We start from the raw sequence: 16,536 nt of genomic DNA, 5'->3' as shown, positions 1-16,536 counted from the left end.
TTACAGATCAGTTCCATAAAGGCAGGAACTGTATCAGTTCTGTTCCTTGCACACTGCTGAACTAGAAGACAAATAAAAACAATCCCAGGTGAAGTATAGAAAAAAACTTTTAAAAACCATATTCTGCAGCCTAATGGACATTTAGAGTCCCCGCAGGAAAGGGGAAAAATATTTTTTCTGAATAATGGCCAAAATTTTTCCAGATACAATGAAAACTAGAAACACAAAGAAAGAAACTCAATGACTCCCCAAGCACAGAAACATCAAGAATACTACATTAAGATACAATAATTAAAAGTATATAATCATCAATTATCTCAAAAACAATCAGAATTTTTAAAATGCTAGTTAGAAGAATGAACCAATATTTTTAAAGTATTAAAAGAATTGTCAACATAGAATCTGTACACAGAGAAAATATCTTTCAAAAACAAAGGCTAAGTAAAGATTTTTAGAAGTTATATAAAAAACCTAAAAAATATGATTAGCAGACCTCTGGCTTCAACAAATGCTAAAGGAAATTCTTCAACTAGGAGAATAATACCAAAGGGAAATCTGGATCTGTACAAAGGAATAACAAGCGTTAGAATTGGTGTCCACATGTGTAAAGAGACTCACTAAGTATTTAACTGAACTGCAGAAAGCAAAAATAATGTGTTGTAGAATTTAAAACATGTAGAAAATGCATGAAAACACAAATGCTAGGAGGAAGAGAGAAGAATAGAATGTTGCGCAGTTATTTATACCATACATGAAATGGTATAATATCACTTGAGGGTAGATAGTAACTTTTAAGATTAAAACAACCATGTAAGAAACACAACAGAGTTGTGTCCAATAAGTTAAGGAAAAAAATGCAATCTTTAAAAGAAACAAAAAAGCAGAAAAAGAAGAAAAGGGGAAACACAAGAGAACTAAGACAAAGAGAAAACAAGTAGTAAGATTCAAAACCAAGGACATTAAATTTAAATATCCCAAACATCACAATTCAAAGGCAAAATTTAGGCTGGATTAAAAAGTCTAAAAGGTAAAACTCAATTATATGCTACCTATAAGAAACTCACAGAAATATAAAGATAAAATAGGTTAAAAGTAAAAAAATGGAAAAAGATGTATCATGTTAAACTAATCAAAACAATGCTGACAAATTTGATTTCTGATAAAAAAAATTACCAGGAATAAAGGAGGGACATTTCCTAATGATAAGAGGATTGATTTGTTAAAAGGACCTAACAATCCTAAAAGTTTATGCATCTAATCCCAGTTTCAAAATGCATGACGCAAATATTGATAGAATAATATCAATTATATTATCAATAACTATAATTATTATTAATTGCAAGAAGAAATATACAAATTTACAGTTATAGTCAGAAATGTCAATGTTCTCTCAAAAGTTTAAAGCAAGTTAATAAGGAACAATAAGGACACAGAAAACTCAAACAACAGTATAAATCAATCTGACCTAATTTATATTTTAAAATACTGTTCCTCTTTTCCAACAAAAGTCAAATACATTTAAGTTTGCAAACAGAATATTCACCAAGGCAAATCATATAAATGAGTCATATAAAAAGTCTAAGTCTCTTAGCCAGGCGAGGTGGCACACACCTGTAATCCCAACAGCTCAGGAGGCCAAGGCAGGAGGAATGAGAGTTCAAAGTCAGCCTCAGCAATAGCAAAGTGCTAAGCAACTCAGTGAAACCCTATCTCTAAATAAAATACAAAAACGGCTGGGAATGTGACTCAGTGGTTGGAGTGCCCCTGAGTTCAATCCCTGGTACTGGAAAAAAAAAAAAAGTCTAAGTCTCAAATTTGCTAGGCTCCTAGTCATATAAACCATGCCCTCTGGTTTTAGTAGAATTAAACTGCAAATCAACAGTTGAAAGATAACTACAGAAAATGTTTGGAAACAAAATGACTCACTTGTAATCAAATCACAGTTCAAAGAAGAAATCAAAAGGGAAAACAGAAAGTTGCAGAGTTTTGCTTTTGTTTTGGGAGTGCTAGGGAATCAAACTCAGGACCCTGAGCATGCAAAACAAGCACTCTACCACTGAGCTACACCCCTAGTCCCAATAAAGTATTTCAAACTGAATGAAAATGAAAACAACATATCAAATTTGTAAGATTGGGGCAATACAGTGCTTAGAAAGAAACATATAGCACTAAACACCTTTATTAGTAAAAGACACTCTTTTAAATTTGTTCCTTTTAGATATACATGACAGTAGAGTGTATTTTCACATATTATACATACATGGAGTATAACTTCCCATTTATGTGGTTGTACATGATGTGGAGTTACACTGGTCATGTATTCATATATGAGCATAGGAAAATTATATCTGATTCATTCTACTGTCTTTCCTATTCCTATCCCCACCCTTCCCTTCATTCCCCTTTGTCTAATCCAATGAACTTCTATTAGAAAAAGAAACTTTCAAAGTAATGATCACAGCTTCCACCCTAAGAAAATAACAATTAAATTCAAAGTAATCACAAGAAAGGAACTTATAAAGAGAAGTGCAGAAATCAATGAAACTGGAAATAAATACATTAGAGAAAAATTAATAACACCAAAAGCTGGTAGAGAAAAATTAATAAGATTGATAAATCTCCCACAAAACAGGTCACAGAAAACAGAAAAGATACAGACTGCCAATATCAGAATAAAAGCATGATAGAAATAATGATTCTACAGGTATTTAAATGGCAAGAAGGGAGAAAGAGGAACAACTTTATGCCCCAAAATTCAATAACTTACATGAAATGGACAATCCCTTGAAAGACACAAACTCCCAAAGTTCAAACAAGATAACATGAATATTAAAATCAGAAAAATGAAAGATTACATTCTATTTATGTATGATCTGTCAAATGTATAAATGCATTCTACTATAATGTACAACAAATTAGAACAAATTAAAAAAAGAAGAAAAAAAAAGAAAACATGAATAGCCCTATGTTGATTAAAAAGAAGTTTATAGTTCTGAAGTTTCCCAAAAAGAAAACTCCAGGCCCATAAGGCTTCATTGGTGAATTCTACCAAAGATTTATGGACTAATAATAACTGTACACAAACTATTCCTGAAAACGAAGAATGTTTTTTCCATTCCATCCTATGAAGCCCAGTAATATATTACCCTGAAACCAAAACTCAACAAAGATATAAGAAAACTATAGATCAATATCTCTCTCATGAACATATATGCAAAAATCTTAACAATTGACAAAATCAATTGGACACCATATCACAATTAAATGAGCTTTATCTAAGAAATGCAAGTTAGGTGTAAGATTCAAAAACCAAGTGGTAGAGTATTTGCCTAGCATGCAGGAGGCCCTGGGTTTGAGCTATAGCACTGCAAAAACAAAACAAAGATTCCAAACCAAGCCCTTCTTCTGGGCAATAAGGCAATATGAGGCCCAGTGAAATCACCTGGAAGATGAACCATCATGTCCCAGAGGAGCTCCAGAATCTTCAGAAAGACTTCAGGATACAGAATAAATCCATCTGCATTTCTGGATACCAGTGGGGAAAAACGGACTGCAATGACCTTAAAAACAGTTCTAGAATTGAGCCTGTTTTCCAAAGTCACACTCACTGGCTAGAGAAAGCTCACTTTTGATGAGAAAGCTCATAATAATGTGAATGAAGAAGTGGTAGACTTTGAAAAGTCGATGCTTTCAAAGTCATGATGTTGGATTCTGTTGTCTGGGTACTAGAAAAGTAGCCATGGTGGAAAAATTTGTTCATTTTGACCAAGATTATGTGCTAAAGTCTGCCATGTTGTCCAAAGTGTAAGGGTGCAAACATTTCAACCTGCTGACATCCAAAGGTGCAGATAAGTTGAGCAATTTTTAATATCTACAAGTTAAGGGAGAAGTGGAAGTCAGGGCTAAAGAAATAAAATGTGATTGTTACTCAGTACTTAGGTCTGGAATTGTATTAAATAACAGGCAAGAATCTCACTGGGGTGAATGGTTGACTGGAAAGTTCTTGAGACTCTTGGGTCCCTGGCTGCTCCTGGACTATAGTGACTTGTGGCTAAAGTAATTGAACAGCTGTTAAAAACAAGCAAAGAGTAGATGGAATGCTGAATAAAAGGGCCAGCCATGACTTGAGGAAGTCAACGGTTTCCTTAAGCCATGGCCACAACCTCAATACCCATCACCAATTTCTGGGTCTGAAACTTTATCTGAATGCTTTATCTTTGTTGCTTCACTTACCTCAGTCAAACATACCAATGAAGAAAGGATTGTGCTCTATATCAGTGTCCACAGCCTGACTGTACACACCCTCACTCAAGTCTTCTTAATCAAAATTTTAGGGATGTGGGCACAAGAGTCTGTAGTTTTCTTGGAACCTCCTTGGATGGTTCTGATACCACTGTTTGGGAGGCCTTATGTAGCAGCCCAATGAGCACTGCTCTTCAGTTGACAACATTCCTGTCTCTGACTTATGCAAGTACTAATTAACTATATGTTACTACATAAGTAAGTACTCTGTGCCTTTGTAACTTCTTTAGGTGTAAGAAAAATTTTTAAACACTCAAAAACCAATGTAAATTCATAACATAAGAAAGAGAAAATCATACAATAATGTCGATTTTAAGCTATTTTCAGTTATAGATGGACACAATTCCTTTATTTTATTTATTTATCTTTATGGAGTGCTGAGGATCGAACCCAGTGCCTCACATGTATGAGGCAAGTGCTCCACCATTGAGTCACAACCCAAGCCCTAATTTTTTAAAAACATTTGACAAAATCCAACTAATTCCTGATAAAAACTCTTAGAAAACTTAGATATAAAGGGAAATCCCTTAATCTGATAAAAGGTATCTATGAAATATTTGCATCTGATATAATACTCAATAATGAAAGACTTAGAGCTGTCCCCTAAAATCAGAAACAAGGGGTGCCAGGCTTCTCACTTACAGTCTACATTTTACAGGAGGCTCTGTCAGTGCAATCAGTCAGAAACAAAGAAAGAAAATATCAAGACTGGAAAGGAAGAATTAAGGCACTTTCTTAGCAGACAATATGAATGTTAATGTAGAAAATCCAATGAAATACACAATAAAGTTCCTAAAACTAATAAATGAGTGTACCAAGTTTGCAGAATACAAAATCAACGTGCAAGAATCAACTGTATTTTTATATAGTAGCAGCAAGCAACTGGAAGTTGAATGAACAGCATCAAAAATATGAAATACTGAGCTCCAGCGGCGGGCTCCTTTCATAGCCAGCTTCTCGGAGCAGGCTGTCCAGTGAGAGCCTGTCTGCACAAAGCCAGCTCCAAGTCCCGGAACCAGCGGCGAGCTCCGGCCCGCAGGCAGCCTCTGGGACCAGGGAAGGGCAGCCAGAGACTTCTCCAAGCAGCCCTGCGACCTCCAGGTTCCTTCCATGGGGAGATCCAGGATGGCGGACTAGAGGGTGACTGCATCTCCTATCGCTCCAGAACCCAGGATTCGAGAGGGGGAGGCTTTGAGAGACTCGGACTAAAATAGAGCCACGGGGTGAGTCTTCCCCACCAGGTGAAGCTTGGCCCGGGCAGCAGGTCCAGAAAGGGATGGCTTCTCAGAGCAGGGCAGGGCAGTTAGAGTCTTCCCCAGGCAGTCCTGTTCCCTCCAGCAGCGGGCTCCTTCCACAGCCAGCTTCTCAGAGCAGGCCGCCCAGTGACATCCTTTCTGCACAGAGCCAGCTCCAAGCCCTGGAACCAGTAGCAGCTAGGAGCAGCTTTCTTCGGAAGCACTGCATTATCAAGTTCCTCCAAGAATTCAGGCTACTGAAGGCTGGGAGGTTATATACTAGAAATCTACAGGGACACTATAAGCCAATAGAGGAAATCTGCGATATCTCAGAGTCCCACTGATATCTGACCATTATGAGAAAACAAGGGAAGAAAATGTCCCAAACAAACCTAGATACTATATCAATAAAACCCAATGACAGCACAGCAGAAGAAATGTCAGAAAGGGAGTTCAGAATGTACATAATTAAAACAATCAGGGAAGCAAATGAGGAGATGAAAGAGCAAATGCAGGCATTGAAGGAGGAGATGAAAGAGCAAATGCAGGCATTAAATGATCGCACCAATCAACAGTTAAAAGGGCAAATACGGGAAGCAAGAGATCATTTCAATAAGAGTTAGAGATACTTAGAGAAAACAAACAGAAATCCTTGAAATGAAGGAAACAATAAACCAAGTTAAAAACTCCATAGAAAGCATAACCAATAGGATAGAACACCTGGAAGACAGAACCTCAGATATTGAAGACAAAATATTTAACCTTGAAAACAAAGTTGAACAAACAGAGAAGATGGTAAGAAATCATGAACAGAATCTCCAAGAACTATGGGATATCATGAAAAGGCCAAATTTAAGAATTATTGGGATTGAGGAAGGCTTAGAGAAACAAACCAAAGGAATGAACAATCTATTCAATAAAATAATATCAGAAAATTTCCCAAATCTGAAGAATGAAATGGAAAACCAAGTACAAGAGGCTTACAGGACTCCAAATATACAATATTACAACAGAACAACACCAAGGCACATTATTATGAAAATACCTAACATAAAAAATAAAGACAGAATTTTAAAGGCCACGAGAGAAAAGAATCAAATTACATTCAGGGGGAAACCAATAAGAATATCAGCAGATTTTTCAATCCAGACCCTAAAACTAGAAGGGCCTGGAACAACATTTACCAAGCCCTGAAAGAAAATGAATGCCAACCAAGAATCCTATACTCAGCAAAACTTACTTTCAGATTTGACGACGAAATAAGATCCTTCCATGATAAACAAAAGCTAAAGGAATTTATAAGAAGAAAGCCGGCATTACAGAACATTCTCAGCAAAATATTCCATGAGGAAGAGATAAAAAAACAACGATGCAAATCAGCAACGGGATGAACTAGCCTAAAGGAATAGCCAAATAAAGGAGAAACCAAATCATGTCAAAAAACAAAAATGAGTCAAATGACTGGGAACACAAATTATATCACAATAATAACCCTGAATGTTAATGGCCTGAACTCATCAATCAAAAGACATAGACTGGCAGACTGGATTAAAAAGAAAAATCCAACAATATGCTGCCTGCAAGAGACTAATCTCATAGAAAGAGATACCCATAGACTAAAGGTGAAAGGATGGGAAAAAACATACCATGCATAAGTACACAGCAAAAAAGCTACAGTATCCATCCTCATTTCAGATAATGTGGACTTCAAGCCAAAGTTAGTCAGAAGGGATAAAGAAGGACATTACATACTGCTTAAGGGAAGCATAAATCAGCAAGACATAACAATCATAAATATCTATGCCCCGAACATTGGCTCACCCATGTACATCAAACAAATCCTTCTCAATTCCAGGAATCAAACAGACCACAACACAATAATACTAGGTGATTTTAACACACCTCTCTCACCACTGGATAGATCTTCCAAACAAAAATTGAACAAAGAAACCATAGATCTCAATAACACAATCAACAATTTAGACTTAACGGACATATATAGAATATACCATCCAACAAAGAACAAATACACTTTCTTCTCAGCAGCACATGGATCCTTCTCTAAAATAGACCGTATTTTATGCCACAAACCACTGTCAGCAAATACAAGAAGATAGAGATACTACCTTGTATTCTATCAGATCATAATGGATTGAAATTAGAAATAAATGACAGAATAAAAAACAGAAACTTCTCCAATACCTGGAGATTAAATAACACACTATTATATGATGAATGGATAACAGAAGACATAAGGAGGGAAATAAAAAATTTCTTAGAGGTAAATGAGAACAAAGACACATCATATCAAAATCTCTGGGACACTATGAAAGCAGTACTTAGAGGAAGATTTATTTCAGGGGGCGCATTCAACAAAAGAAGTAGAAATCAACAAATAAACGACTTAACACGACAGCTCAAAGCCCTAAAAAAAGAAGAGCAGACCAACACCAAAAGTAGTAGAAGACAGGAAATAGTTAAAATCAGAGCTGAAATCAACGAAATTGAAACAAAAGAAACAATTGGAAAATTAACAAAATAAATAGTTGGTTCTTTGAAAAAAATAAACAAAATTGATAAACCCTTAGCCACACTAACAAAGAGAAAGAGGGAGAAAACTCAAATTACTAAAATTCGGAATGAACAAGGAAACATCACAACAGACACGAGTGAAATACAAAACATAATTAGAAGCTATTTCGAAAATCTATATTCCAACAAAACAGAAAACCTTGAAGACATCAACAAGTTTCTAGAGACATATGAATTACCTAAACTGAACAAGGAGGATATTCACAACTTAAATAAATCAATTTCAAGCAATGAAATAGAAGAGGTCATCAAAAGCCTACCAACAAAGAAAAGTCTGGGACCAGATGGGTTCTCAGCCGAGTTCTACAAAACCTTTAAAGAAGAGCTCATTCCAATATTCCTCAAAGTATTCCATGAAACAGAAGAGGAGGGAACCCTCCCAAACTCATTCTATGAAGCCAATATCACCCTGATACCTAAACCAGACAAAGAAACATCGACGAAAGAAAATTGCAGACCAATATCCTTAATGAACATTGACGCAAAAATTCTAAACAAAATTTTAGCAAATCACATACAAAACTATATTTAAAAGATGGTTTATATTTAAACCATGATCAAGTGGGTTTTATCCCAAGGATGCAAGGTTGTTTCAACATCAGGAAATCAATAAATGTCATTCACCATATCAACAGACTTAAAGTTAAGAATCACATGATTATTTCAATAGATGCAGAAAAAGCATTCGATAAAATACAGCATCCCTTCATTCTCAAAACACTAGAAAAAATTGGGATAGTGGGAACATTCCTTAACATTGTAAAGGCCTTCTATGCTAAACCCATGGCCAATATCATTCTAAATGGTGAAAAACTGAAAGCATTCCCCCTAAAAACTGGAACAAGGCAGGGATGCCCTCTTTCACCACTTTTATTCAACATCATCCTTGAAACTCTAGCCAGAGCAATTAGACAAACCAAAGAAATTAAAGGGATACAAATTGGAAAAGAAGAACTCAAACTATCCCTGTTCGCTGATGATATGATTATATATTTAGAAGAACCTGGAAATTCCACCAGAAAACTTTTAGAACTCATAAGTGAATTCAGTAAAGTAGCAGGTTACAAGATCAATGCTCATAAATCCAATGCATTTTTATACATAAGTGATGAATCTTCAGAAAGAGAAGTTAGGAAAACTAGCCCATTTACAATAGCCTCAAAAAAAAATAAAATACTTGGGAATCAATCTTACAAAAGAGGTGAAAGACCTCTACAGTGAGAACTACAGAACACTAAAGAAAGAAATTAAAGAAAACCTTAGAAGATGGAAAGATCTCCCATGTTTTTGGATAGGCAGAATTAATATTGTCAAAATGGCCATACTACCAAAAGTGCTATACAGATTCAGTGCAATTCCAATTAAAATCCCAATGATGTACCTTACAGAAATAGAGCAAGCAATTATGAAATTCATCTGGAAGAATAAGAAACCCAGAATAGATAAAGTAATCCTCAGTAGAAAGAGGGAAGCAGGGGGTATCGCAATACCAGATCTTCAACTCTACTACAAAGCAATAGTAACAAAAACGGCATGGTATTGGTACCAAAATAGAAAGGTAGATCAATGGTACAGAAAAGAGGACATGGACACAAACCCAAATAAATACAATTTTCTCATACTAGACAAAGGGGCCAAAAATATGCAATGGAGAAAAGATAGCCTCGTCAACAAATGGTGCTGGGAGAATTGGAAATCCATATGCAACAGAATGAAGTTAAACCCCTATCTCTCACCCTGCACAATACTCAACTCAAAATGGATCAAGGGCCTCGGAATCAGACCAGAGACCCTGCATCTTATAGAAGAAAAAGTAGGTCCAAATCTTCAACTTGTTGGCTTAGGATCAGACTTCCTTAACAGGACTCCCATAGCACAAGAAGTAAAAGCAAGAATCAACAACTGGGATAGATTCAAACTAAAAAGCTTCTTCTCAGCAAAGGAAACTATCAGCAATGTGAAGAGAGAGCCTACAGAGTGGGAGAATATCTTTGCCACTCATACTTCAGATAGCACGCTAATTTTCAGAATATATAAAGAAATCAAAAAACTCTACACCAAGAATACAAATAATCCAGTCAACAAATGGGCTAAGGAAATGAACAGACACTTCACAGAAGAAGATCTACAAGCAATCAACAGATAATGAAAAAATGTTCAACATCTCTAGTAATAAGAGAAATGCAAATCAAAACTACCCTAAGATTCCATCTCACCCCAATTAGAATGGCGATTATCAAGAACACAAGCAACAATAGGTGTTGTTGAGGATGTGGGGAGAAAGGTACACTCATACATTGCTGGTGGGGCTGCAAATTAGTGCAGCCACTCTGGAAAGCAGTGTGGAGATTCCTCAGAAAGCTTGGAATGGAATCACCATTTGACCCAGTTATCCCACTCCTTGGCCTATACCCAAAGGACTTAAAAGCAGCATACTACAGAGATACAGCCACATCAATGTTCATTGCTGCTCAATTCACAGTAGCCAGATTGTGGAACCAACCTAGATATCCTTCAATTGATGAATGAATAAAGAAACTGTGGCATATATATATACAATGGAATATTACTCAGCCATAAAGAATGATAAAATTATGGCATTTGCAGGTAAATGGATGAAATTGGAGAATATCATGCTAAGTGAGATAAGTCAATCTCAAAAAACCAAAGGACGAATGATCTCGCTGATAAGTGGAGGATGACATATAATGGGGGGTGGGAGGGGTTGCGTTAGGGTTAGGGTTAGGTTTAGGGTTAGGGTTAAGGAGGGGGACAAGAACGGAGGAAGGAAGGACTGTATAGAGGGAAAAGAGGGGTGGGAGGGGTGGGAGGGGTGGGGGGGAAGGAAAAAAAATAACAGAATGAATCAAACAAATAACAGAATGAATCAAACAACATTACCCTATGTAAATTTGTGATTACACAAATGGTATGCCTTTGCTCCATTTACAAACAGAGAAACAACATGTATCCCATTTGTTTACAATAAAAAGAAAGAAAAGAAAAAAATATGAAATACTGAATGAGGATCAACCTGATAAATGAGATGCAGTCTGTAAAAATTTTTTTAAAAAGTTAAAAAAACAGTTTTGAAGAACATTTTAAATAGTACTTTTAAAATAAAACATTTAATAAATCTGTGAAATGGTACAAAAGACATAAAAGAACAAATTAAATGTCAAAAAGAAGACTAAACACTGAAAACTAAAATCATTTCTATGAGAAATGAAAGAAAATCTAAGTAAACATATCTGCTCCATGTGAAAAGATAAAGACTTAATACTGTTATATCAATTCTTCTCCTACTGACTTACAGATTCAAAGCAATCCAAATTAAAATTCCAACAGGCTTTTCCTATTTAGAAATTGAAAAGCTGTTTTTATAATTCAAATAAAAATGCAGAAGATAAAAAACAACCAAAACAACTTTGAGGAATTATAGTACCTACCTGTAAAACATGTGAAGCTACTTGTTTATTATCATATAATACAAATGGATCAATAGAACAAAACAGTCTGGATGTATTTATGGATCACTAATTTCTGATAAAGGTGCAAAGACAATTCAGTGGAGAAAGTATAGTCTTTTCAACAAATGGTGCAGGAATGAATGGATATGCCCATGCAAAAAGAGTCATTTTCAATCCACACTCCACATTATATTCAAAAGTATCTCAACTGGACCATAAAATTAAATGCAAAATCTAAAACTGCACAACTTCTAAAAGAAAATATAGGAGGAATTCTTCGTAACCTCAGATTAGGCAAGCATTTCTGATATCTGACACCTAAAACGTGATCCACTAAAAAACAGGTAAGCTGAACTTTGTCAAGATTTAAAACTGGTGCTCTTCCAAGACGCTATTATGAAAAATGAAAAGAGAAGCCATAGACTTATAAATAGAAATAAAACCAATAAAAGACTTGTATCCAGAAAATATATATGTTACATAATATATATTATATACACATACACAAGTATATTTTTAATCTCAAAACTCAATAATAAGCAACCAACCAGTGCAGGACAGCAAGGCAGGGTTCAGGGTAGGCAAGTGAGGCACCCCATGGACAATAACTGAGGAGGTGCTCACTCTCAGGGAGCATCAGAAAACTCTTGGTAGTGCTGTGATTATGGCTCAGTGGTAGAGTGTGTGGCTAGCATGCATGAGGCACTGGGTTCAATCCTCGGCACCACATAAAAATAAATAAATAAAGGTACTGTGTCCATCTACAACTAAAAAGTTTAAAAAAAAAAAGTTCTTGGTGTTCACACTCCATGGGACCCTCTCCCTCTGAATGTGTGACGAACCTGGTGACTTGTTCTGACAACAGAAGCAGCAAGGGTGATGGATTGCCACTTCCATGATGGCCTTCCCTCGTTCTCAATGGCTCCTCTCATTCACCTGTTCTGATGAAACATGCTGCTTTGTGGTGCACAGCCTGGTGGAGGATACCTCTGCCCAAACCCTAGCGCTCAGCCCAGGAGCTCTTGAGGAATTTGGTTTTGAAAACAGTCACACAAAAATGTCTAAAGTGAGGCCTCTGATTCAGCTGCAAACAAAATTACAAATATGACTTTCCATTCTGGCTCCACTGACCTTAAAGTGGTGACTCTGGGAGTTCCACACCACCAAGTCGGGGAGGCCTCCTCGGCAATGTCGGAAGTCACTAGCCAGTCGTCTGCACACACCACTGAGGATAGGACCCCCCAAGCAGGATACAAGATCCTGAACACAAAACACATGAAGAGTTAGCCACTTTCCTCGGGCAGAGACCCTGAAACAGGCTCCAGCAGTTAGGAGACAAAGAAGAACTCCAGTGTAATTAAACAGAAATGGATTCCAGGTACACCAGAGGTTGTTTTGCTGCTTATAGAGGGATCCAAAGCCACTAAAGTTCCCACTGATGACCTCTGGAGAATCAGTTCTCCTCAATCAGTTATCAGGCTTCTGCCCTGTGTGGACATCCTACAGAACATCTGAGGAAGAGGGAACTTGCTAGTCAGGACTCAGGAATATGACTTCAATGACTCATAGGCCAGTATTTAAGAGAGACAGAAAAAGCATCCTGTCAAGCAAAAAAGAAGCTATCTGTGTGCGTGTGTGCACACGCACAAGCACACACGTGTCCCAGGCTCTCTCTTTCTCTTGTGTGCACGTGCACGCACGCACGCGCGCACACACACACACACACACACACACACACAAAACCTGTGTACATTTTGATAGAGTTTCCAAAAAGATACCCCCACCAAGGAGAAGTCACTTTTGACCAGCCCTTGCTGTACAGATGAACTGTTACCTGAGCTTGCTGAAGAGAAGTGAAGCGGTCCCAGCTGATAAGAGAAGTCACTCTACCTTCCTGGGCCTGCCATGTGGCTGCCACCCAGGCTCGCAGGTTCTCTGCAGGGGCACTGTGAATCATCTTCAGTCTGGCCTCAAGGACTGACCCCCTGCTTGTGAAGAAGCTGTCTGTGCACAAGTCCAGTGGAGATGCCTGTGTCACAGAGAAAGCACGCTCTCATAGCATGTCTAAAGAAAGCAGACTCCTCAACAATACTCAATACCAATGCAATTTGGAAAAAGGCCACTTGGTTGAAACAATCTTTTTCTCAAAAGGTATGTAAAAATTACCTGATATATATAACCCAATATGAAAGGAATTTACTAACAAGTGGGTATGAATCACAGGTGCATGCAGAAGAGGCAGCACTTCTGACTTACCTGGTAGGCGTTTCTGAAGACATCTGGTATCCCATCCATGAAGATTATATCCCACAGAAGGAGGCCATACAGTGTGCTGAAGGTGGACCCTTCTCCATGGATCCCTGCAACAAAATCATATACATGGAGGAAAAATCAGTTTTGTCTGCTTTTTCAAAAATGTCACTGTCATCTGCTACATATTCAATTTCAAGGAAATAATAGAAGTATTTTTATTCTGAAGAAAATGCTAGTTTCATGCCATTCCTAGATCATTTTATTATACTATATTGTTTAGATACAGAAGCCCCATTGAAGGGTGAAAATCTTGGTAATCACAGAAAAGTTCAAATAAACATTGAAAAGTCACAAAGCAGTGGTTCTCACTTTATTGAATAACCTAAGGAACATATTTTCTTATAACAATAATAATAATAATAATAATAATAGAAGGTTCCCTCCTCAGCTCTGGAGGTTCTGATAGTGGCAGAGGCTGAGCTGGCTGCAGAATCCATAGGCAAGCTCTGGTGTAGTCATTTCCCAGCTACCTGGAAGAACACTTCCCTAAGGGGACTGACAGGAGGAGACTGGGGAGCACTTGTCACCCCCAAGCCCCCAGACTTAGTAGGTGCTGCTACACTTCACCTCACTCACCCACACACTATGTTGCTTTCACCTGAACAAGGTCATTCAGTGTTTCTAATATTCAAGGTTTTTATAGAGGCTTTCCTTCTTAAAAACACCTAGTTTAGACACCCCTTCCTCATGTTCCACACACATTTCTTATTGGGAGACCACCTCAGAGAAGGAAATCAGGTGCCAAGGTCACTGAAAGCCAAAGGCACAGTCCATAACAGGGTAAAGGGGTGGGCCTTGGCATAGCCCCAGACCTCTGTCCCCAGAGAGTCCCTATTCACTGACTTATTCTAAGCCAAGCTTCTCTGTATATCACCACACCCAAAAGGGAAAAAAACCACATGAATACCTCTCTCCACATTACTGCTTTGGCTAAAGGAGGCACCAAACACCAGATCTCACTTGTGACACACTGCACACACTGGCAAGAAAGTTCCTCTGGTTGGCCAGACTCTGACACTACAGGCCCTGGTCTATGCATGTGTGAGGCCACAGTAAGCACAGGGAGAGAAAGCAGAGACCAAAGGACACTATTCATCTGTTTGGAAGGCTGGCCGAAGGGGCTGCTTGCTCACTATGTGCCTACACAAAAGTGCTCTTGGGACAGAGACCTGAGTCTCCATCAGCAGCAGTGTGTGTGACCTATTCCTCTGTCCTGCATTCCTGAGCTGCACTGGGCTCTCTTTGTTCTGTCCCCCTCTTGGTTCCAGCCCCTGGTCTCTGCAGCATGTCTCTATGATTCAAAAGGACAGAGGCAAAGCAGGACTTGCTTGGGGCCACTGGCTGAAGCCTTGAACTTTATTAGAAAGCTTTGTACCAGGATACTGGGCTCCTGTCCTGCCAGGAAGAAAGTTGGGCCTTGACTGCGAATCAGCTTCCTGTCCTTGTGTGTACACTGCTCAGTCAAGAAAATGGATGCCAGCATTTTCCTGAACTTATTGGCAAGCCATGTGATGCGTGTGAATGCCAACTAAAGTCAGTTTTGGTGCACTCTTTCTGATAAATTCAGAAATAACCATCCCTGAAGGGGTTTGAGATTGCCCTTATGTGAAATGCCCTCTAGAATAAAACCCAGCAGCAAGCATTTGACTCGTTTTCATTGCATCAATATTAATAAATGAAAAATATATTTATATATAAAAAATACATTTTTATTAAAATATTTAATATTCTATAAAAAGATTTTCCAACTGTTTTTTAGGTTCATGGCTTGCTTCAGTCTGCCTCCTCTTTCACATCTCCTATGGCATTATCTGGGGGCTTGAATTCTCATTCTATTCTTTTATTTCTAACCTTTTCAGGTCTACTGTATCTTTCTGTCTTCACTGGCATCTGCACTTCTTCCCCAATAGCATCACCCTTCCCTGTAAGTAATAAAGATACTATGTGGATTAATCTTAGCACTCACCAGAAAGACACCCATATTTTATAAAATTCTATCTCATAGTCATCCTTCCACAGTTGTCATTAATCTGAACACTCACATAATGCTGGAGTAATGTCTTGATTTTCACCTATCTGAAGATATCAGAGTGTTTTTCATACTAGTTACCCTATAGCACAGGTACAGGGAGAGTCCTGCCTGGACATGAGGATGGGAATCCCCAGGAGTGGCCCATGTAAGCTGCAAAAACAAGTACCATGAGAGGACATCTGGGGTCTGCTTCTAAATTCCAGGGGAAATGGGTAGGAGAGGAGAGAAGGAAGGCTAGAGCTGGGTGAGTCTGGAGGATCAGCAAGTTTCTGCACTTTTGCACAAAGTCATGTTCACATCTTCCATAATAAAAAGTTTAATAAAAATCAAAAACAAAACAAAACATTAGAGCCAGGCCCTCGAGGTGTCTCCAGGACAACTAGCCCTGCTTTATTCCTTGTCTTCAACAGAGAACAAAGGAGCTTCCTCTGTAGTTCTTCCTTCCCATGATTTATTTTTATTTTTCTACTCAGCAGTAGATTCTACTAAGGGCCAGGAGTGACAAATTTTATTTTACCAATTATAAGGCAAGTGCTCAATGTCTTCTCTTGACCCTGGGCCTCAGACAAAGCACTGGATTTACAGTTCATTC

At 37.9% G+C, this 16,536-nt stretch overlaps 1 protein-coding gene and 1 pseudogene across 1 annotated transcript in view; one reads left to right on the top strand and one right to left on the bottom strand.

The window, feature by feature from the left end:
* The window catches only part of Fan1 (FANCD2 and FANCI associated nuclease 1), a 40,425-nt gene that overhangs the window by 834 nt on the left and 23,055 nt on the right, over nucleotides 1-16,536 (bottom strand). The window contains exons 10-12 of the mRNA XM_047537909.1: nucleotides 13,856-13,959; nucleotides 13,434-13,628; nucleotides 12,731-12,859 (exon numbers count right to left, since the gene is read on the bottom strand). Coding sequence (XP_047393865.1) covers nucleotides 12,731-12,859; nucleotides 13,434-13,628; nucleotides 13,856-13,959 — 428 coding nt within the window. The remainder of the gene's footprint in view (nucleotides 1-12,730; nucleotides 12,860-13,433; nucleotides 13,629-13,855; nucleotides 13,960-16,536) is intronic.
* LOC124973115 (oxidoreductase HTATIP2-like) lies at nucleotides 3,423-4,060 on the top strand (annotated as a pseudogene).

This window comes from Sciurus carolinensis, chromosome 2 (genome assembly GCF_902686445.1).
Source record: "Sciurus carolinensis chromosome 2, mSciCar1.2, whole genome shotgun sequence".
In the NCBI taxonomy this organism is placed as follows: domain Eukaryota; kingdom Metazoa; phylum Chordata; class Mammalia; order Rodentia; family Sciuridae; genus Sciurus; species Sciurus carolinensis.
The sequence above is the reverse complement of the archived record's forward strand: the minus strand, read 5'-3'. Positions and strand labels throughout refer to the sequence as shown.